Genomic DNA, 23268 nt, shown 5'->3' with positions numbered 1-23268 from the left:
TGCGATTTTTATTTTTATTTAATCCAACTGGGAGGGAGGGGGGTTTCTAGTAAGTTACTACGACACCACAATAAAGACAACCAGTTCGCTCGTCCGGTTCACATTCTTGTTCCTGTAACTTTGTGCAGTTTTTGTATATACAGAGCAGTCATTAGTGTTTACGTATTCGTGTTTCTGTAGCAGATTTTATGGTCATACATGCGCAGAACTTATTAGAGTCTGTTTAAAAGAAGTGTTAAACGAGGGCGAGAAGTTGTCTGAGGGACCGTCACTTTGTTCGACTACATTTAGTACAGTTATCCGCAAGGTGTATCAGAAGGGAAATGGCACGAAGGACACACCTAAGATATAAGATCACGTTTCGCATTTATCATTTCTGGTTGCTCCTCCATAGTTGATTTCAGTCAGTGACATGCCATGCGGGTTTGTGCTTTTATGCCTTAATATTAAATTTTTCAGTGTCATAATATCATCGTCAGTGTTCTGAATATGGTGCATAAAACCACCCTACTTCATTACGAAGACACCTTGGGTGTGCAAATATTCTCATCCCATTTAAGCCCAAGGCTGAGTACCTTATTGTTCCTCAAACACCGGGAGTATGTCTCACACCCGAGGAAGCATATTTGCCTCACACCTTACACCTGAAGGACCTTATTTTCAATTTATGTGGGTTTTTGGAGTATGAAAAAAAAAACGTAATTCCTTCTTTCAAACTAAGAGCTCTCAAACGCATTTGCCATGACAGAACGTTTTCTTTTCTACCCCGTGTTCTCCTTACGTGCATAGCATTAGTGTGATGCTTCCTTGTTTTAAGTGAGCTCACTAATTGGCCTAAGATGTATGGCGGATTCCTTACCAAGAACATTTACAAGATGATTATCCGACGTTCAATGATGACAAACCAAATAATTAGCCAACAGCCAGTCGTTTATTTGCAAGTTCTTTGGCATTTTCATGTGTTTATCAGGGCCCCAGCCCTGTTTTTGCGCTTAGTATAGATCGGAGCTTACTGCACAGGACGCCAATCGACACTGTCACTGTCTTGATGTGGTCGCTTTTGAAGGCTGTTGTTGAGTTCATTATTAAGCGATCACATGATGGAAATGCACTGCTGTCGGAGCCAGCATGAAGGATACCACCCTTACTTCCAGGGCCATCCTCCACCATGGCCGCCGCCACCTCCATCGTATCCGCCGCCACCTCCACCGTATCCGCCTCCGCCGCCGCCTCCATACCCACCGCCGCCGCTGGAGATTGACGTGTACGTCACCACGGGCTTCAGGGCATGCGACACGGTGGCTACCGGCTTGGCCACGTAACTGACCACAGGCTTGGCGACGTACTTTACGCTCACAACGGGCTCCTTGACGTACGAGACGGATGCAACGCTGATGTCATCTCCGCCGCCACCACCACCACCGAAACCGCCACCTCCGCCGCCGTAACCGCCGCCACCACCTCCGCCATAATCATCGCCGCCGTAATGCAGAACACCTGCAGAGGCGATCGTTGCTACGGCGAAGAGGACGAGGACCTGGAATGAAGGTACCAGATCATGGTATACGCTGTGTGCGACGTCTGCCAGCCACGATAAGCGGCGAAGTTGATTGAAATGCCGCTGCTCGAACGCTTATACCCCGCCCTTTCCTGAAAACACTGCAGGAAGTAAGAAAAACGTTACAGGCAGCACTATAATAACACCACAGGCTTCTTCGTAGTATTTTCTTTTTGTGGTTTGCATACAGTTACTATCAAGTAGTTGATATGCCTCCAACCTTGCCCCCAACGGTTCGGCATCAGTTTCATGTCCCTCTACTTAGTTAAATGATGGGGTTTGACGCGGCTAAACCACGATCTGGTTGTCAGGCACGCCGTAGTGGGGGACTCCGGAAATTTTGACCACCTGGGGTCCCTTTATTGTGCACCTAAATCTAACTACATGAGTGTTCTCGCATTTCACCCCTTCAAAATGGGGCCGCCGTGGCCGGGATTCGATCCGGCGACCTCGTGCTTAGCAGCCCAACACCATAGCGACTGTATAAGCAACCACGGCGAGTGCCCACGTACTTCATGAAGCAAGTGCAGACTACGGCTTGCGCAAACATTTATGCGCTTTACCGGAATCACGGCGACAGGAATGAATTCTTCAATTTTTAGCCCTCGGCAGAAGATTACTTTTACCTAGAAAGTTTCTGATGACGAAACACTATCTGTTGATCTAACATAACGCATTTGAGCTAACGCGCTTACACCAAGTCGTTATACGGCGCCCACGTTGTCAGAGCTGGCATGCTCTGTTGATTTGACACTCTCCCTCGTTTCCAATCGTCCTACGCGCGTTGCTTTCATGGATCGCTGTTAGTGCAGTAGCACACCCTAACTATATTATTGAGGATGCCCCCCCCCCCCCTTTTATTTTCTTTTGCTAGCTTCTGTGTTAAACAGAGAATTCTCGCTGCCATAGTCTTGCATGCTGAGTACCTATCTCTCAATTTCGCTGCCTACTTTGCGGAGTCAATGCATGCGAACCCCCGAGGGAGACTTTTTGTTGTAGCGGGCTTCACAAGCATTTCTGTGCGTATTGAAAAAAAAAACTGGAAAAGATATCTTAAAAAGGGTTTTGAAAAATTGATTGAAGAGTCATCAGGTCTGTTTTACAGGGTGTATCACTATTTACAGGAAATGAGTTTTTAGTATAGAAACGTAATGTTGTCGGCGTTTGTTGTACAATATCAAGCTACTGCAAAATCGCATGCAAGGGATTAGCGTTATTGCACACACCACGAGGTAACGAAAACGTCTTCCACGTAGCTCGTTAATCCGCCGTCGGTAACTTCTAATCTAATAATAGGCAACATTTTCTTTTCCTGCTTTTTGCATGGCTTCTTTCGATTTCGTATCTGCTCTGGAGTGACCACAACAATGACGATTGCTAGAAAAAAACGACCTAAGGAACCAACTACATTTACCGCAGATGCTTAGGCAAGCGCCGCCGGCAAAGGATAACACTTTGGAGAGGTCAGTATGATAACTAGCAATTGCAAGGGGCTAAAAGAAATGACAGCTTACGGCAACGAGGTCACGGAGCGCGAGCCGTAACTTAAGCAGCCACAAACGCACCGGTGAAAGCTTTGACCTATATAAATGGGGTTCGCCTATGAAAGATACCGAATCCACTATATTGCACTATATTTGAAGGCGCTACATTTGGCAACTACACATATGAAGTGCTATAAAGGCTGAACAACACTCAATCTTTCACGCGTCGTCTGGTTATGTCATTTTCTTAAACGCGGCCAGATATTCAAATGAGCTCGATAACTCCAAATACAAAGGTACACCAGCTGGCCCCAGCATTTCTGTAGAGCATTATGCTGGAATCCGGACTAAATATTGAGAGAGGCCACGTGCGTTTATGCTGTGCTTGCGTTTCCAGCTGTCGCGTACTTCACATCCATCACGCAAACCCATCTCTAAGACGTAAGCTTCGCTGTCTACTCACCGATGCTTGCATGGCTTCAGAGGCAGACCAGTGCTGACTTGTGACCGGATTCACTGCCTTTTATACAGAAGACGCGACTGCTTGGAGGAAGTGGGGGACGGGAAGGAGAAATGGGGGAACGCGTGAGCAAACAAAAAATAACGCAGCCAGAGGCTCGTGGCCCGTCTACGGTCATTATGAGTCTCACGCGCTGCGTGGAAACCCCGTTAGACCACTTCCTGCATCAGAACGACTCAACAGGCTAGTGAACGTCAAGTCAGAACCTCAAATGCGAGATACCTTTCACTCACAAAGACGCTTATCCGAGAACCTTCGCCCTATTGTTATTCTCGTGGGTCACTCTCAGCGCCGTGCACAGTCGGCCAGCATACGACAGCGCCTCACGGACTTACAAGTAGCCGATTGTTGGCGTATGAAACCGAATGCCCACCCGGGCCCACCCTCAGAACGTGGCCCTAATCTCTGGCTTTTCACATATTTTTCAGTCACTGGTGTTTCTTCGCACTAGCGGCATAAAATCGGAAATTAACAATAGCTTTCTGCGCAGACGAGTCGAAACCAAACTTGTAAAATTGAATTGGATTGTGTGGTTTTAGGCGCCAAAACCAGGATTCGATTACGAGGGAAGCCGTAGCGGGCGACTCCGGGTTAATTTTAATTACCAGAGGATCTTTAATGTGCCCCTAATGGACCTATGATGTTTGACAGCCAATTTCGACCACTCATTTATTGCGATAGCAATTACATGGACACTCCATGCGCATTTCTGCCGTCGGCGTCGCCGTGAGGTTCCGTGTAAATTCGTAGGGCGATAAAATCGTCCCCCATGCCGTATGCTGTACGTGCGAGTGAAAGAACGCCAGAGTGAGCCCGTGGTAGCGGCTCAATTCCGTGCACACGAGGGAAGAAAGCGGGAAGGAAGGGCGCCATCTTCCGTCGCGCGCAAGGCTCCGGGGTAGGGTAGGCAGAGGGTGCGCGTTTTAATCCAGGTGGTCCCGGCGGGCGCTGTATGTAGAAATACATTTGGACGGACACAGAGTTCGCCGTGCGTTGTGTTTGCGCTGCTTGGTTTGCATCGATGCGTGAGGCAGCCCGACGGTCGATGTGCTAGCTGCCGCTGCCACGCTTCCTCCTTCCAGCGTTTTGAGAGCAAGTATCCGTGGTCATCGAGTGAGATGCGTTCATGCTTGCGCATGCGCACGTGACGCCACGCTTGCAAACTTAGTTAGCATGCGCATTTGTGCAAGTTTATGCTGCCAACAAACTTACTATCCTTACTTCGTACAGCTGTCCACTAATTTGCTCTCGCAATCGATGCTTCGCCTTCCGGGTGAAACTAGGGCTATTCTATTTTTAATCTTTATCTGTCGACATCTAGGATAGGATATGAAAAGGGACGTAAACAGACGCGATCTGCTCTGTTTCTCTGCTTCTGCGAACCCGTTATTAGGCCGCGTCGAATTCATCCGACTTGTGCCCGCGTCGTGCTCACCGTCCCTTACGATATTAAACAACTTTGTTAACCGTGCCGTCTATGAGCATTCGAGGGCCGCTGAAAGTTCAAGCCAAATAAAGATCTCGGGTTTATTGTTCCAAAGCAACGCACGCGCTATACGAAAGGTTACGTAGTCGAGGGCTCAAAGTTAATTTTGACTACAGAGACTTCTTTAAAGTGCACCTTGATCTAAGTACTCAAGTGTTTTTGCTTTCCGTGCCCATCGAAATGCGAAACACCATAGCCGCGGCGCCACCACTGAAGGTCGAAAATTGATTGAAATGGCGATCTTTTATGATAATAATGATTCCTGTGACTGTCGTTAACCCGAAGAAAGAAGTGCTGCTGCTTACCGTTAGGAAGACATAACATTCATGCAGCAAATATATTGGAATTGCCAGCAAAAATATATTACCGTAACCAGCTGAAGTTGGTACCGTCACCTCTCACACGAGATCGAGTAAGTTAATGAATGAAATTAGTGCAACGCACCGACACACACACACACGCAGACGCGCCCCCGCGCGCACGCACACACAGTGGGCACAGCAAAACTTCTGTAGCCAGATGATAGTTTAGTATTGAAACGGCCATGCACCTCAAAATGCTCACAGTGAAAGACCATGCACTGAAAGTGCACTGTACTGAAAGATTCGGGCTTGCAAGTTCAGGAATCCGGGACATCGACTTCTGGGGCGCAGCCGGCTAGGGTGATGCGGTCAGCGTCAATCTATGGAAAGCATTAAAAAAACGTTATTGCTGAGTGATCACTCGTTTTTCACAAATTTCACTTTAGGCACTCAATTCTAACAAAGGCCTCACGCTATAGTTCACATCTAGTTTAATTCTGCAGCTCGATTTTTTTCTGGGACACTTTTGTAGACCAATTTAAATGGCATGGTGTGATTTTTAAAATGCTGATTGCAGCGCAGCGAGGCCTCATCCACTAATTGCACGCTCATAGCATATACTTTGTGGCTCTCCTAAGTAAGAAATGTCGTTCCAGTTTGGTTTTGTTCTGGTGGTTCACTCTTTTTGCTGGGGCGCATTTATTTAGCTACTATCTGGTGAAGCAGCACTGCAGAGACAAAAGATTGAAGATCGTTGTATTGAAGGGAAAGAATTCGTCGCTGGCCTTATAACTCGACGGCGATGTGCAGCTTTTATGCACATTGGCGCCCTGACGTTTCAGGAAAGATCACGCAGTCAGATTCTGCGAGAACCAACAGTCGCAATCTCTTGTAGAGCGATGTACAAGCATTAAGCTCGGCTGTGCGTGCCATATTTTGTCATGTTTCGGCACATGGTACAATGCTTTATTTGATGTTTAGAACAATAAACATTATGTTCCAACTTAATTCATGAAAAAGAATCAGTAAGTAATATGAGTAAGTACACAATACACTCAGTAGTAGAACTGTATTTATTAGTTATCCCTAGTTACTAGCATGCTATGCTAAGTTCTCTCGGTTTTACACACCTGTAATGTCATAGATATGAAATGAAATGTCATCAAATCAGTGATTCAACCATAAGACCGCCTGGGAACTGGCATGATGAAGCTAATAGTTATATTCAGTCTTTTATTCAACTGGTACAATGGCAATTTCGATTCGCGCACGTCATCCTTGGTCTCACTCGCACTGTAATTAAATGAGAATTTTAAAAAATCCTTGCTATGTGACAACGCCAAGTCTAACTTTCATGCATCACTGCGTAATGCACAGATAACAAATGAAGAGTCATTCATGCAGTGACTCATTTATGATTTCAGGGAGTGGTAGGACTGAGTTACTTGTGATCACAAGTTACTTTGTTTAGTATGACAGTGGTAGCCTTCATTCATATAAGTCGTCATTGATATCAATCCAATGGTTATTAAATCCCTATTTCTTTGCGTACGCCTGCTGACCGATCACGGCCGCCTATTATTGATCAATAGTGATAGGCTCATTATGATGTTCTCGTATGTTATATACCTTGAGCGTAATGGATGTCAGATAAAAAGTCATGAAAACGTTGATTCCGATATGTTCACTAGAAGATGGCAGCGCCGAGTCACAAGTGATCTCAAGTCACCTTATTAAGTATAACTGTGGTAACCTTGATTCGTGCAAGTGGTCATTAGTATCCAACAAAAAGTGAGTTGATCAGTATTTTGCTTACCATTGTTAATTGAAGATGCCGAGTCAATAGCGATCACTAGTGATACGTTCTGGTCAAAGTACTCATACGCTTAAGTGCATAGGGTCATGCATTCGAAATTAAACTTCATAAGAAACTTCATCAAAATGTTATAACTAAGAGCTGATAGGGATTAGTCACTGCTGATGGCGACTCCCTTTGCTTAGTATTAAACAGGTAGTCTTTTATTTATTCATCGTCATTTCTATTATTCAATTTCATTAAACTCATTTTTTTCTGAAATATATAGCACACATTGCAGGGTCGAAATACTGGCGATCACTACTGATTATGTTTACTTCAGTATTCTCCATTGAACTCCTAACACTTTCACAAAATCTTCCTTGCCTCAGAATTCAATAGCTCTTGAAGGACGTCCTGCATGGATTAAAATCACTCGTGCTTGGAATGAATAGGCTCACATTTGAAATAATTTGGGTGGCAAGACTCATCGTTTGCATAAGCAAAATCAAGTGCCACTGCAAACTCACCCTCGTTAGTGCATCTGTTTACACTACGCACAAGTGAGCCAAGCGTATGGTTGCCAGCAAAGGCCTGCCACTTCATTTCAGGCCTGGCGGTGAAGATCCTATTAATAACAACACGCGGATGTTGCTAATCATTGTGGATAAGGTGAAAAGAAGAAGGCACTCCATGTGCGCGCAGAAACCGCGCCGGTTTCTGGCGAGGGGGAAGAACTCGCAGTTCGCCGTGACGAAGCAGGAGCGTCAAGCAGTGAGAGTGCAGGCGGTGGGGGTGCTACTCGGACGTGGCGGGGAGCGCACGCCGTATCATTTCTATCGCTTAAGTTTTCCTTTATCCCGCATGCTTTGTTTATTTCATGTCAGTGCTTAATTCGGAATCCAACACTTTCAATGTGAATAGCTCTATTTGTCTCTTACCCAGCGTCTCGTGGTGGTCGGTGTTGTTTCTCACGCTTACGGGTTTATCTGATTTGGTTAAAGAACGGTGGGAGTTAACGAGCCGATTTGACGTGGCATAACTTGCGATTACCGTTTACGCTAAAGAAATTGATTATTAATGCGAATTAGTGCCACAACCTTCATTAATCTTTAAAGCGATAGCTGTCGCGTTGAGTATCCTATGAGGGATGGCTATGCTGTTTCTTCTCTGAAGGGTGTCGAAAGTCGATGGCGGCTCCCGCTGCAATGTGAAGGTGAATGGATATGCCGGATGTTGGCACCGAAAAATTAAAGAACGGTCGATTTTAAAGCGATAGCTGCGCAGCATGACGCAACCAAAACGGGTTTTACCATTGCATTGTGAACGCTTTTACAGCGGAGGTTTACTCCAAAGATGATAATGGTGGGTAGAGAGGCGGTGGGTTTTCAAGCGGCTGCCACGTAGCGGCCAAAATGCAATAACTGTTGTATACGATAACGATCCGTTCGCAACGCATGGAGTTAGCAGCTTTCGCGATTTCATTGCGAATCGTCCGTTCGCAACGCATAGAGTTAGCAGCTTTGAGAATCGTGCAGCCCCTGTGGGCGGCACCCCATGAAGTTCAGAGCTGGTGGAGATACGGTATCGCGCGGCGACGTGGGTGAGCGTATATACTGCTCCAGTGCAGACGCTAAAGTGAGAGCGCTGCTCCGGCCGAAGCTGACGAAAGTGCTTGGTAAGCGTGTGCTACTGCTGCCACAGTGGGAAAGTGCCTGCGCCGATACCGATGGTATAATAGCTGAAGCAAGCGGTAAGCCCAGTAAGGCTGTTTTTTTACGCCGCATTGGCTTCTCTGTATTGAGTGGAATGATTGACATCACTATTCAGAGGCATGTTGATGCTCGGCATGTGGCGGTGTGGGTGGAACTGGCTTGAAAATCTATACCAAGTGGATGCGCCTTGCTATGTCAACGGGTACAATTAGTAAATTGCAACACGTGCCGTAATGTAACTATGCAAAAGATAATTATTGGTCTTTTGTTCATTTTTGTTTAACATATGTTTCAATTTGTCCTTCAAATAATGTCCGCCTTTCTGAACAATCCTGCTCAAGGGCTAGAGGAGGAGGAGGAGGCAAAGGAGAGGAAAGACAGGGAGGTTAGCCAGTGTAAGTACCGGCTGGCTACCCTGTGCTGGGGAAAGGGGTAAAGGGAATAAAAGGAGAAAGAAGAAGAAAAGAAAAAAAATAAAAAGAAAAAAATTCACACAGTAACGCGAAACTACGCTCTACAACGTTCAAAGGCGGTCGCACAATTCACATGTCCTTAAGAACTTCAACAAAGCCCTTAAGGCCTTGAATGCCGAAGCCCGTCTGGACCAATGTCCTAGAGCTTTTTCCTCTGTAAAGGGGCGATTGTCCAGTTTTGCGAGAGCGGTCACGAGCACTGTTCTTCGCACGGCATAACGGGGACAGTCACAAAGGAGGTGGTCAATCGTCTCCTCGCAGCCGCAGGTGTCACAAGTAGGGCTGTCGGCCATTCCAATGCGGAATGAATATGAGTTCGTGAATGCCACGCCGAGCCACAGGCGGCACAGAAGTGTTGCTTCCGCTCGTGGCAACCCTGGTAGTAGGCGGAGTTGCAGACGTGGATCCAATTTGTGGAGACGTGCGTTCGTGAATTCACTGGTGTTCCACAGATTCTGTGTAAGCTCACGGGCGAGGGAGCGAAGACTTGTGGCTGCATCTGTTCTTGACAGCGGTATGGGTATAATCTGGGCGCCATCATGAGCCGACCGGGCAGCGTCATCCGCACTGTCATTTCCTGAAAGTCCACAGTGACCCGGTATCCACTGGTAGATGATGTTGTATCCCTTGTTGATTGCGTGATGGTGGAGTAGTCGGATGCCTGCGACTAGTTGCTCATTTGGTCCATGGTTGAAAGGGGACATCAGACACTGAAGAGCTGCCTTTGAGTCACATAAGATGGACCATGAATGTGATGATTTCTGAGCAATGAACTCCAGAGGAGCACGGATAGCTGCGAGTTCTGCAGCCGTCGATGATGTAATGTGAGATGTCTTGAACTTGAGGGTGACGCACTCTGTGGGAATCACCACTGCTCCAGCTGAACTGTTAGAGGATACAGAACCGTCTGTGTAAACACGGATGCGTCCTCTGTGCTGTTCATGTAGCACTAAAAGCACGGTTTGTCTGAGGGCAAAAGTTGACATTTCTGTTTTCCTTTTGAGAACAGGAATAACAAGAAGAGCCTGGAGTGGATGGGGGCACCACAGCGGTTGAGATGGTCGTGCTGCAGGCGTGAAGTTTGATGGTAAAATTCCATGGTTGGCAGCAATAATCTTGCTAAACGCTGAACGAGATCGAGCGGCAGGAAGGGAGGCGAGATGATGCGATGGAAGTCGGGCGAAGTGCCTGATATGCATCCTTAAAGTGTCGACTTGAAGATACGTGTTGATGGGGTGGTCATGCGCGATGGCTATTGTTGCTGCCATGGACGCACATCTGGGAAGACCAAGGCAAATTCGCAGAGCTTGAGCTTGTACAGATTGGAGGGCACGGAGGTTGGTCTTGCCGGTCCCACCCAGTACAGGTAAGCTATAGCGCAAGAAATCCCGCAAGAAATCTGAGCACGTGGGTTATCATGACTAATTTTTATTTTAGGTAGGAGATATGAGGACTCCAGGAAAGGTCTCGGTCCGTTATCACTCGTAGAAAGCGGTGCGTCTTCTCGTAGGCAATTGGCTGTCCATTAATTCTGATAACGTATGGTTTCATTGCTTTACGCGTGAAAGCGACTATAGAGCACTTCTCGCAGGACAGCTCTAGACCTCGTGCTCGAAGATAACCTGATGTTAGTGTGGCCGCTTTTTGAAGTCTGGCGCTCACCTGAGGACGCGTCGCTCCTGATGACCAAATGCATATATCGTCTGCATAGATCGACACATGGACGGATTCCGGAAGGGTATGAACCAGGTCGATGAGCACCAGGTTAAATAGAGTGGGGCTCAAGACTCCGCCTTGTGGTACGCCTCGGTAGGTGTTGCGTTGTGATGACGCAGCGTCCTCTGTTTGCACAAAGAATGACCTGTCCTTCAAGAAGCTGGATATCCACCGAAAAACAAGGCCGCCTAGGCCGACATCACCCAAGGCGTCCAGGATGGCTTGATGGGTTACGTTGTCATATGCGCCTTTAACATCCAGGAACATCGCCGCTGACAGTCTCCTGAGGCTTTTTTCGGGCTGAACAGACGAGACAAGATTTATGACGTTGTCTATAGAAGAGCGTCCGCGTCGAAAGCCTGCCATAGCGTCAGGATATAACTTGTAATGTTCTAGATACCACTCTAGACGCGTTAGCACCATCCTCTCCATCACCTTTCCTAGACAACTGGCCAGAGCAATGGGACGATAAGACGCCACGTCTAGGGGTGATTTACCTGGCTTGAGCAAAGGCACAAGGCGGCTGGACTTCCATGCAGCTGGAACTTCTCCTTCACGCCATGAATTATTGTACACGTCTAGAAGTGCATGCCGGGCTGTGTGACCGAGGTTTCCAAGAGCTGCGTATGTCACCCCGTCAGGCCCAGGCGATGAGGAACGTCTGCACGCTGCCAACGCCGCCTGTAACTCCTCGATGGAAAACAGATTGTCCATACGAGAATCCCGCGAGATTGGAACATCACGGAGATCACGTGTACCGAACGATGGCGGTAGACGAGCGACCTTGAAACAGAAGTCGTCCGCTACGTCGATCTCTCTGCGACCTTGGTAGAGAGCCAGGCATTTGAAAGGGTGGCGTTGTTGCGGTGATGTTCGAAGACCACGCACTGTTCTCCATATATGTGACAGGGGTTTATGCGGATCAAGGGTATCACAGAAGGTTTTCCATCTTAGAGACTGCAGGGAGTTGATCCGACGCTGGATCTTCTTCTGTATGCGTCTCGCCTCCCTTAGGTCGTAGATGGACTTGGTGCGCCTGTACCTTCTTTCCGCGCGACGGCGGATTGCTCGAAGCCGCTCCAATTCTGCTTCGAATTCAGAAAATTTAGGAATAGGCCTAGGCGTTAATTAGCTTCTTGATGTTGCCATGGAGACAGTCCCGGATCTCTTTGCAATTCTTCTCCATGAGCGACGTGTATTTAGGCCAGTCGATGTGACTAAGAACTGTAGTAGAGTGTGACTTGCGTATGCCGTCGATTTTAACATACGTTGGAACGTGGTCACTGCCATGCGATTCGATGTCCGTGAACCATTTCACACTGGCACTGAGGCATCTTGAAACAAAAGTCAAGTCCAGGCAGCTGCTGTATGTCAATCCCCGCAGAAAGGTGGGACTGCCATCATTTAGGCAGCAGAGCTCATGGTCCGATGCGAAGGATAGTACACGTCTTCCTCGACAGTCCATCTTTAAGCTTCCCCATAGCGGATGATGCGCATTGAAGTCGCCGGTAATAACCCAAGGTCCAGGTGTCGCTGTTAAAATTCCATCTAGTCTTGCGCTGTCAAATCGACTCGAAGGTGAAATGTAGGCACCTATGAGCGTGAGTGCGACGTTCTTCGTTCTTGCATTTTATAGTCAAACACACATATTCATTGTCGTCATCAGGTGCCACTGGGTGTAAAACATATGTGAAATCGCATCTGATATAAACGATGACTTTGCTGCGGGCGGTACAGGTGGCAGACATGAAAGCTTCATATCCTGACAGGCGGATGGCACTCTCAACGTTTGGCTCACAAATGACAATTATTGGAAAACTGTTCTTAAAAACAAACCGACGAAGGTCCGAAATGCGCGATGTAATGCCTCTGACATTCCATTGGAAGATAGACGCTTCTTTGACCTCTTTAAGGAACGAATGTAGAGGAGCAGCCATGGTACTTCTCAAGACCGGGAAGTACCGGATACAGGGCATCCAGTATTTGAAGTGCGCCTCGAGCTGCCGGAGTGTGTATGGCAGTCAGTAGTGCTCGTAGCGTGCTCATAAGGGCCCTTATCATGGTGACAACTTGTTTGTCGTTGTATTGGTTGCCAGAAGGTGAAGCGTGATTCGGCGAGCGTGCTACATCTTGTCGCTCCGCTGGTGGATCTAGCCGTGGCAATGGCGGCCACTCGTCGCGTGAGGCAATGATATTGGAGACTTTCTGCTGAGGAATGTCATTGCTGCTATTGCTAGTTGTATGCGGAAGTTTCTGGACTGTCAGTGTACGCGGTGCATCCTTAGCAATAGCAGTGGGTTTCCTAGAACTCCGGCGACGTGAACGTCGACGTCGCACCTTAGCGGCAGCCTCCCTGTGCGAGGAACCATTCCTGACCATTTGCATCAAGACTTTCGCCTCATTTTTCACATGTTGGCAATTCTTCGAAGTTGCATCGTGAGAGCCCTGACAATTGGCGCACTTTTTGTTTTCTGCACGACAGGCGTCGGAGCTGTGCGACCCAGAGCACCGTGAGCACACGGCAGCGTTTGTGCAAACCGCACTAACATGCCCTATCCTTTGACATTTCCTGCACTGAAGCGGCTTTGGCACAAAAGGCCGTACAATGTGTCGGAAGTGACCGACCTTGACGTGGGATGGTAGGCTGTCTCCTTTGAAAGTTAACTTGACACACTGCGAGCGTCCCAGGCGACGAGCTTGCAATATGGCAATTCCCTCTGTCACCGGCTTGATGAGTATATGCAGGTCAGCATCGCTTATGGAATTATCTACGTCATACACAACGCCGGCCGTAGAGTCATGATGGTCTTGTTTATAGCAGCGTAAGTTGATGCTATCCAGCACCTTAACGTTGCTTAGAATGTCTAGCGCGCTGCGGTTTGTGACATCTATAGCGAGGATGTTCTTACGGGCGTTGATCCTTATATCTTTGATCTGACCCGGAACGAGTGCCTCGAGCGATACAGATGTGGCTTGGCGGTTGATCCGGTTTAGATTGTCGCTAGCAGCCACAGGCACATATAAAATGGTGAGGTCTGATGGCTTTCGCGTCGGGATCACAGTTGCCTTACTTGTGGAAGGAGACGTCCTGGCGAGTCTTCTCTTTGCTTTGTGCTTCGCTACGGGCACGAAATCGCTGTCATCCGAGGTTTCATCACTGGTCCCTGAGTAGATCACAGTGTCCTCGCTGTCGGTGTCACTCGGGCGACTAGACCGCTTTCGCGGTGCGGTCGCTGTTGACGTAGACAGACCAGGAACCTCTCCAGGCGACTCCACGTCCATCGCCATAGTTAAGGGAGTGGCGTCTCCCACAAAGTAGCTTCAATTTCTCAGAGACGAAAAGGCAGCGTTCCACACAGGACACTTCGTCGTCGTCTAACATTCTATCCTCAAGGGCTAGAATTTTGTTTTACGCAGCATGCTATTTTTGAAAATTCTATAAGACTTCAAAAATAATAACCCTGTGTATTTTAAAAAAGCTGAAAAATGCCATGAACATGTCGGTGTGCTGCAAATCGCCGTGATATGCCTGTCGATGAGCGGTGCTGTTTAGTGTCATTAGAAATTGTTTGATATTGCAGATAGGTAGCACACAACAAACAAAAAAATGTGTTGGAGAACTCTAAATAAACAAAACAAAAAAACAATGGTGGTAAGAAAGTATATCACCTTGTTTGCATATCTGATATTTTAGGTGAGAGGTGCTCGCCTGTTTTGCATCCTTGCTGTCTATGATGTTAACATAGGTGTCTGACTTCTGGAAACAGGGATAGATACAGAGCGATGGACGGCGTGTCTTAGCTAAATGAATAACCATTTATTTGAACTTCACGTAACCTAAACTCTGCGGACATAAGCTCAGGTAAAATTTGCCACACCGCTGCAACAGTTTAGTTTGCAATTCTCAATGCGCACAGCTATTATTGTAATGGTTTAATATCCATATTATTGAGGAAAGAAATGAGTGCTCGAAAACTTTCTGTTCACGCTGGTTGAACGCTTCAGCCCCGTTGCGGCATGGTAAGCGAATTTAGCCACACCTGTATCAAGTACGTAATTATGCTGTTCATGTTCAGGGCTGTCAGACGGCCAAAGAAAACAGATATCGCGAGAAACATTCCTTCGGCGTTAAATATCCTAAGTGTTCGCTGAGCGATTCTACCGACCCGAATCTCAACAGGCGGCTCTGTGGGATGCCGTATTCGAGGGTATCGAATAATCTTAATATAGTGTTTCCTAACGTTTACAATAACATAAAGATACATGTGGCTGCGGTTTGTCGTTAAAAAAGAAAACAAAAACGAGCGAAGCAGTCGGGTTTGAACCCAAGACCTCGTGCAAAGCAGCAGACTATTACAGCCACTGAGCCAACACGGTGGGTTTCACGAGTTTAAAGATTGGTGGTGTACATTGGTCTATATTCGGTTTCGTAACGGTTTCACCAATCCTTGGCTAAGAGGCACGGGTGCGGCATAGCATGCCGCGTGCATAATGAAATAAATGACTTCAGGCGTCTTCCTTCAATGCCAGCTTGCGAAAAGAACGGAACTACTCCAAGTTCGTACTAATGCGCCTTACTTGAAGCCCTTCTGTGAGGCAGGTTTTTTAACAGTGACCAGTTACAGGTGATTTTCTTTATTTACTTCTGTCTCTTACCTAGTCCTTTGAGAAGGTACTAGGGTTTAGGCGTCCCCTATGCAAAAAACACACAAAAAAAAATAAATCATCTGTTGCAGTGAACATAACGCGACCACGCATAATGCGTGCAAATGCGCAAACGGACTCGTAATCTGAGGTCAGCCGACATTAAGGACGTCAATCTTGCGCCTGCCCATATCATGAAACATGCGCCCATCGCCATCATTTCGCAAGCTTACACAATTCTTTGAAAATCAGCATTTAAAATTACGTGAAATGCAGGTACAAAAGGACGTTTTTGCTTTTTTTGGGCCACCCGGTGAAGCCGCGCGTCAATCCGACTGGAAAATAAAGTTCGACGAAATATATAGAAAGGAGAATAGAGGGGGAGAGGGGGAGGCCGCTTTAACGAGATTCCGCACACGCTTTTCCGGAAGCGCGACTGATTTCAGCAGAACTGCTGATTTACAGTCGGCTAGCCGGCCGCTGGTTTTCTACGCGCGGCGGCTATCAGATCAGCCATTCCCGATTGAAGCTCGGCGATGAAATCGTTTGACGTGTTCTGTTTTTCTTTTTTTCTTTTTTGTTATGCGTATTCTGCTTTCGTCCAGTACATTACGTATGTCATCGCGGCAATTTGAAATTTTGGCTGTCATTATGCCACGTGGTGTCAAATCTGTGAACTAAAGGGGATGTCCGCAATTGCTGGGAATGCCTAGCCTTCTGCGAGTATATTGATACCGCCTTTATGTCTGTTATCAGCCGGTGCTTCAGCCGCTGCTTTAAGATCTTTGAATTCCTTGTTAGTTTTCGCGATGGTCGCATTGTGTTGATACCTATGCAAGATCCTTCATCAGTTCACCCAGAGGAATGGAGGCCAACCACGGTTCTGGCCAAGTATCACTAGATTAAGAAAATGCATTCGATCTCCTTGAGCATAGCAACATATTTAGTGTACTGACCTCGTTTGGCTTTTTGTCAGCTTTTTGTTCTTATTAGGAATGCTTATTCAAATACCCGAAGTATATTGCTCCTTGATGGTAGTGAAAATGCATGATTTATCGTTATTCGTCGTTTTCATCAAGGGTGCCCACTATCCGGAGTACTCTTTGTGCCCTTGCAGCCTTGCACCTATTCGGCGCTCAGTATACTCGGAGATTTCTTGCGGCTCTAGGTTATCTCTAGAACCCGGCTCCATAGGGCAGAGTTGCGGAGGCTACGAAATGAAGAAATCAGAAGCTCGGAAGTTGGGAAAACGATATCAAGCAGATTTACTGGCACTTGAACAAATCATTTACATGATTGAATAGGAAAAATAGAAAAAGTTTAAGTGCAACAAACGTCTGGATGAGTCTTGTTTTCATGGCCTAGAGCAGCTTCATTATCCAAAAAAGAGGTGAGGCGTGCAGACAGTACATAAGTGTAGACAAGTGGACAACACGAACGCCGTGTTGTCAGCTTGTTTTCTCTCCGCAACATCATTATAACACCTCTGTTCGAACCCTCCTGGCGGTAGCCAATCACAGACAGGTTACAGCCCATCATGACAACAGCCACTCAAGGAGCACAAACAACACTGTCGTCGACGGAATATTGGAGCGGCGACCCCACCAAATTCCAGTGAGCGCAAAGGCGGAGAGAGGGTCTAGGCGTGGGAAGGGGAGATGAGATCTTTTACTTAAAGCCCCTTAAACTTCGTTTAAGGGGCTTTACTTTCACTCCCAGCTGGCCTTCTCCGCTGCTTCTTAGTATAGAGCAGTCACCAGTTCGTGGCATATTTCGTCTGGGAAACGTCCCTGTGCCTTTCGCGTGGTCTCTGCATCCCCTAGAGTGGCAGCTCTTTCTTTCCTTTGTGCCGCTTCTTTTCTCACGAGAGGAGGTCGTTAGGGGAAAATTACAGGGATTAGCATTGCGTGGGAACTGTCCTCCGACTATCTTCCCGAGATAGCTGCCGCACTCTACTGTTGCGCGTGATAAAGAGCATGTTGTCTACTGCAGTCATAACAACCCTTACGTGCACGTCTCCCACTGCCCGGTAGCGGGGTTGTGAAGGTGACAGTCTTCGTCGATGACAACACATTGTATCTCGGGAACAAAGCTACTTTATGCCATAACCTTGGCATTTTGACTGATTACGGAAATATTTATGTATGGCACTAAATTTTTCAAAATGTCATTATTTGTTCATTGGTTCCCCTAGTCCCTTTTTCCATCTTCAAAAGAGCGATTTTATTCGCATTTTAGGCCTTGATTACACGTATGATGGCATATCAGACTTTGTGTGCCTTTAAATTCTTGAAGATATAAGGCAAACTATTCAGGATGCGCAAAGGTATGATTTCCCCCTATTAGAAAGTAGGTACTTAGCACAGTCTGTATTTTGCGGCCGTGAGTGGTACGTTAGTTAGATTTGAAAGCGAGCATTACAGGTTACTAGGCCATTGCAGTTCTTTCTTGGTTCCTTCTGGTCGTAGAGAGCAGAAGTGGTCTTGTCGTGCGGCACTTGGGCAACCACGATCTCGCGGTCGGTTCGCGTTCACATCAGTGTCTGTCCGCCTCCCCACCCCCTCCATGAAAATGGATATGTTCTTTATCTTGTGACGCAGTTAACGAAAAGCAGCTCAGCCGCGTGGCGCACTTAGTTTCGGGTGCACTGAATTTTTCTGGGACAAGTTCGGGACCCATTCTCTGACCCCAAAGATTACTGTAATTTCGTTACTTACTTTTTGGGATGCTTTGGAGGCACGCTCACTGCGCCTGGCATTGGGAAACAGTTAGCGAAAAGCAGCTTGGTCTATGCTACTGTATAGGGGCTATGCTACTCTATAGTAATTTGCAGCCATGAACGAGCTAAACTGTATGTATTGTGAGGCTTTCTTATTTGTTATTGCATGTGGACTGGGCGCGCGGCTGATCGCATCTCATGCAGCGCCCCTACGCTGCTGCAGCTAGCCGCCGTCGCGGCCGACGTGTGTGCGTGTGGCAGCGCTCCCTGGCAGTTTCTTTTTAAAGCGCCACGTACGAGCCGGCACGTTCATCACATTTCCCAATTCCAGCGACTCCACTTGGGCTGCCTCGCGTCTCGTGCTTCAACGCACCTGGCTAGGCAGCTACGGCGCAGTGCATTCAACTGTCAGTGAAGCGGATGTAAATCATGCAAGAAAGTGCTTAACCTGTCCTTTTTGTGCTGATCTAACAGCTCTAGAAATATAACAATTAAATTTGTCGATATCGAAGGATTTTGAAGCACTGCCAGTAACAAAGTACGAAGTGACGTCTTTCCAGTCGTCTATAAGTGAGCCCAGTGAACGCGTGGTGTCGCGCGGATGAAGGCGCGTCTTTGTGGATGCAAACCGCCATTCCTCGCAAGGCGCGGCCGGCGCAAGGCGCGTAAACGAGAGCTTCGGCGCATCCGCAAGTGTACGTGTGGTCGGGGCTTTACTGTTCAGCAGCTGTGTGCATACCAGACCGTTGCGTATATACTGGTCTGAACCGAACGGGTAGTGAACGTCTACCTAAATTTACCTGATCCGTTCAATACGAGCTGTCGAAGGCCAACAGTTTTCTTGGGTGTCATTTCTCGCACCATCGAGGTGTGACGTCCGGAACGCTCCTGCTGGCGTTCCTCATTGCACGAGCGCGTTATGACGCACCTGGTATTGTCCAGGGCGCTGTTCACGTGGCGCAGTGCCTGGAATTTTCTTGTCGATGTTTTCGCAGTAAAATGCGAAGCGACTTGGGCGTACCGTCAACGCTATGATTTGTAGCGGAGCCAAGGCACTGTTCTACCTTCCGTTGCTCGCACGGGCGTCATGCGCCCCCACGCTGTAAACAGAGTACTGTCGCTGCTGAGTATTTCTCCATCTGTCCGTCCACTCTCGTGTGCTCACGCCAGCGACTCCGATGGCACCTGCCCCTATACGAAACTTCGGTTGAGGTTCCCATACCAAGAGAAAACGTATTAACGGACCCTGATATTATGTAGGAATAACCCGTATACAATGGAAGAGTGGCAACCTTATATGCTACGCAGGAGCTTGTTCTATTGTATAATGACGACCGGAAAAGCAGAGCAAAGAACCGAGAGGAGGAGGAATACACTTTATTAGTTGAAATGAGCCGACGGTAAAATCGTCCGAGGTGGGCGGCGTCCCTAGTCCAGGATGGCGTGGGCTTGAGCTGATAGCTTGGCCCTGCTCACCAGGCGATGCTGGTCTTCAGGGCTCGAGCTTATCAGCTGGGCCTCCCACTGCTCGACGATTGGTCCGGTGATGGGCGGTGTCGATGGATTTCGTTGACATTCCCATACCATGTGGTAGAGGGTAATGGGCGCAGCGCAGAAGGCGCATTTGTGAGTATAGCTCGTAGGATACATGGCATGTAGCAGGGTGCCGTGCGGGAATGTGCCGGTCTGTAGTCTCCGGAAGATCACCGCCTCTTCTCTTGTCAGCTGGGGATGCGGGGGTGGATAGATCCTTCTACCCAGTCTGTAGTGACTCAAGATGTCGGCGTATCTTTCCGGGGCGCTATCTTGTTGGTCTACCGGTGCTCGTGAACCTGGTGGGATAGCCCGGAGAATGGGATCTCGGGCAGCGGCATTAGCCGCTACATTACCCACCAGGGTCTCGTGTCCCGGGGTCCAGACAATGTACACTTCTGGAAAATTGCCTCGTTTTTCAAGGATGCTCAGGGCTTGTTTGGAAATGCTGCCCTTTAGGTAATTTCTACATGCTGTTTGTGAGATATCAGTAAATAATGGGACACCTTATTACAAGGACCTGGCTCTCGTCTCACATAATTTGAGAGATCTTACCACTTGTCAGGTTCGATGTATTTTTTCTGAAAGCAGCTTTAGTTAGAGCTCACTGTCGCATACAAGAAAATAACCACTTTCAGGGGCATTTGAAAGAGCTTTTACTGCTCAGTCTTCTTTGCCCCCCAGCTTGCTTCATATTATCTTAACTTCCTCATTTAACTACACTTCTCACTTGAACGTCACAGACGGAATTTTATACACATTAAAGTGCGATATATAATGAGACCAAATAAAACTGCTTTGTGATATAGAAGAGCAAGATTATAATTTTTTTTTATATATAATTCAGCGCAATTGTGGAGCAGTGGTAAAAATATCTGCTTCACCAGGATGTGGCTCTTGGTTCGAACCAACATTATGACGAGAAAGTTGTTCGTTTCTGTTTGCGTTTGAGAATGATGTTACACGGATATTACAATTCCTAGCTAGTAAATACTCGGGGCATTAAAAAATTTGATGTGATTTAATTCCTCTTATTTTTCTGCTGATTTCCTATCGCTTGCTTGCGTTATTTCAAGCTTTCTTTCAAGCTATATATGAGCTTGCATCTAAAGCATCTCTTCCGCGACGAATGGTCGGGTATTATTATGTGTATTGAAATTTTTTCCAACATCAACTAGAGCCCAGCAAAGAAAAGTTTCTTCTATATTCACGTCTGGCCGACTATAGCGTGGCCCCTGCGAGTATCCGCACGAAAGTTTGCATGTTGCTACCATTTTCCTTCGCTCACACCCTGACGAAAGGGTAGCACTACGGTTTCTTTGAGAGATTTACAGATGCGACAAAGATGAAATCAAAGGGACCATGCCTGCAGTGATGGCGATGTGCGAAGACGGCAAAAAAGTGCGTGCGCGATGCTGCCGTTGGGGAATAATAGCTTACTACATGCCCCACTTGCATACAACAATACAGAGTGCGCATGCTTTCCATCTGCGCAACTATTCACGGTGATAACATTTGTAATTTCAACCTTGTGGACACATGTTCGATTTGGTAAACTTGAGGGTTGGATGATACATTCCGTGAGATTGTAAGTAAAGTGCAGCTTAAAAAGCTGTGTGCTATAATCGAGTTCGGCCAAGCAAGAAAGTCGCTAATGTTTAGACGCATATGAACTGAGATGTGCATAAGCGCACAAAAGCATTGTGGTCTTCTGTCGCACAAGAAAACATTCCTGGCTGGGTAGGAACTTTCAAATCAGATTCTACGTAACACGTAAAAAATACGCACTTTTTCAGAGTCCACGCGGGACTGGGTAGCTGATAGCAGGAAATTGGTTTCTTGAAAGCGGTTTGGCTACAGCCGAGCAAATTAAATAGCGCACAAATCTTCGGTATCGCAGGCGGGTTTTGAGTATATGCTTTTTTTTTAAATGTCCCAGCTTCAACGTTTCGGCTGCCCGTGTGCGCGTTCAGTGCCAAATGTTTCTAAAGAAACATGGCTTCTATATATGGTGTTTGAGGGAACATTTTCAATCTTCACCTTCCTTGCAGTCCGTGAAGATTGTGGAACAGCGAAGCTGTGGTAGTTACACCGAGTGTTACACCATGCAAATCAAACTACGTAAGCAGTCTATATTGGAAATCTTGCGGTTCATCGTACTTCCATCTAATGTTCGCCTGTCGTGCTTCGCGTGGTGACCAGGCTTCACGAGAGCTTTTCTTGCGGTTCTCCAAGAATATATATATATATATATATATATATATATATATATATATATATATATATATATATATATATATATATATATATATATATATATATATATATATATATATATATATATATATATATATATATATATATATATATATATATATACACGGAGAGAACGACGTCAGTGACGCTATGTCCGCAGTCCGCCGTTGTCGCTTGTGCTCGATGCATGCCGAGTTTGCTCGGTGGCGTGGTTGGCAGCTTCCGCCCGGCATTGCCGCGTGCAATTGTTCAAAATTATTTGCTTCCAACTTAAATTTGTCCGTGATGTAAGACAATGAATAGCTCATGCCCCCTCAAGCAATGGCTACAATGGCTAAATAAACGCGACCTCCCTATTACGATGACAGAAGAGGGAAATTCTACGCTGGAGTGACGAGCGTCAACGGAGCCAGTTGTTGAAGGTGACGACGCTCTACTCAAAGAGGTAGACATGCAAGAATATTGAGATGCATAATCGAATAATCACCAAACATTAACTAATTCAGTTGTTAAGTAATTATACCTCGTGGCACATATGGCAATGCACAATTTCTGCGGGGTAAGACTGCTAGGCATATACGCTTGAAAATAATTGTGTGGACGACGTCATTTACGATATATGCGCCGTCAAATTTGTGGTAAAAATGCACTGTCGTTGCACTTACTTTCTTACTAAAACTTCATTTTATAATTGAAGCACGAAAGTGACTGGAACACCAATGCATTCTCCCTCAAAATTCGGGGATTCATATCTCGAAACTGGGGCCACATTTTGTAACAGTTCACTTTGGAACCGGTTCTCTATCACGAACGCCATTGGTCAACGCATCGTTGTCGTCATCCCTGGTAGGCTAGGCTACAAATTTTATTGTCGCCACACAGGTTGTCAATCGCGTGGACAGCGAACCCGTCGTCTGCTACCAGTGGAACCACGGAGAATGGTTCGCTCGAGGGCCGTACGCGGTCGCGAGCATGATCTCGAGGGTTGCTAGGGCAACCGTGGCAGTCTGCTAGACTCACGCTGGCCGGCGCTACGAGCGAGACGCCAGTGGCGGCTTCTTTGGTTG

General features: G+C 47.0%; 1 protein-coding gene across 6 annotated transcripts in view; it reads right to left on the bottom strand.

Annotated features, from left to right (window-relative positions):
• Positions 1 to 935: 935 nt before the first annotated feature.
• The window catches only part of LOC135915949 (uncharacterized), a 36160-nt gene continuing 13827 nt past the window's right edge, over positions 936 to 23268 (bottom strand). For 2 of the 6 annotated variants that reach the window (XM_070533807.1, XM_070533806.1), the window contains exons 2-3: positions 5613 to 5730; positions 936 to 1537 (exon numbers count right to left, since the gene is read on the bottom strand). In XM_070533807.1, the coding sequence (XP_070389908.1) occupies positions 1145 to 1537; positions 5613 to 5684 (465 nt within the window). In that variant the 5' untranslated portion in view covers positions 5685 to 5730 and the 3' untranslated portion in view covers positions 936 to 1144. The other 4 variants (XM_070533809.1, XM_070533810.1, XM_070533811.1 and 1 more) reach the window with 4 other exon arrangements.

Source organism: Dermacentor albipictus, chromosome 2, assembly GCF_038994185.2.
Source record: "Dermacentor albipictus isolate Rhodes 1998 colony chromosome 2, USDA_Dalb.pri_finalv2, whole genome shotgun sequence".
Classification (NCBI taxonomy): domain Eukaryota; kingdom Metazoa; phylum Arthropoda; class Arachnida; order Ixodida; family Ixodidae; genus Dermacentor; species Dermacentor albipictus.
The sequence above is the reverse complement of the archived record's forward strand: the minus strand, read 5'-3'. Positions and strand labels throughout refer to the sequence as shown.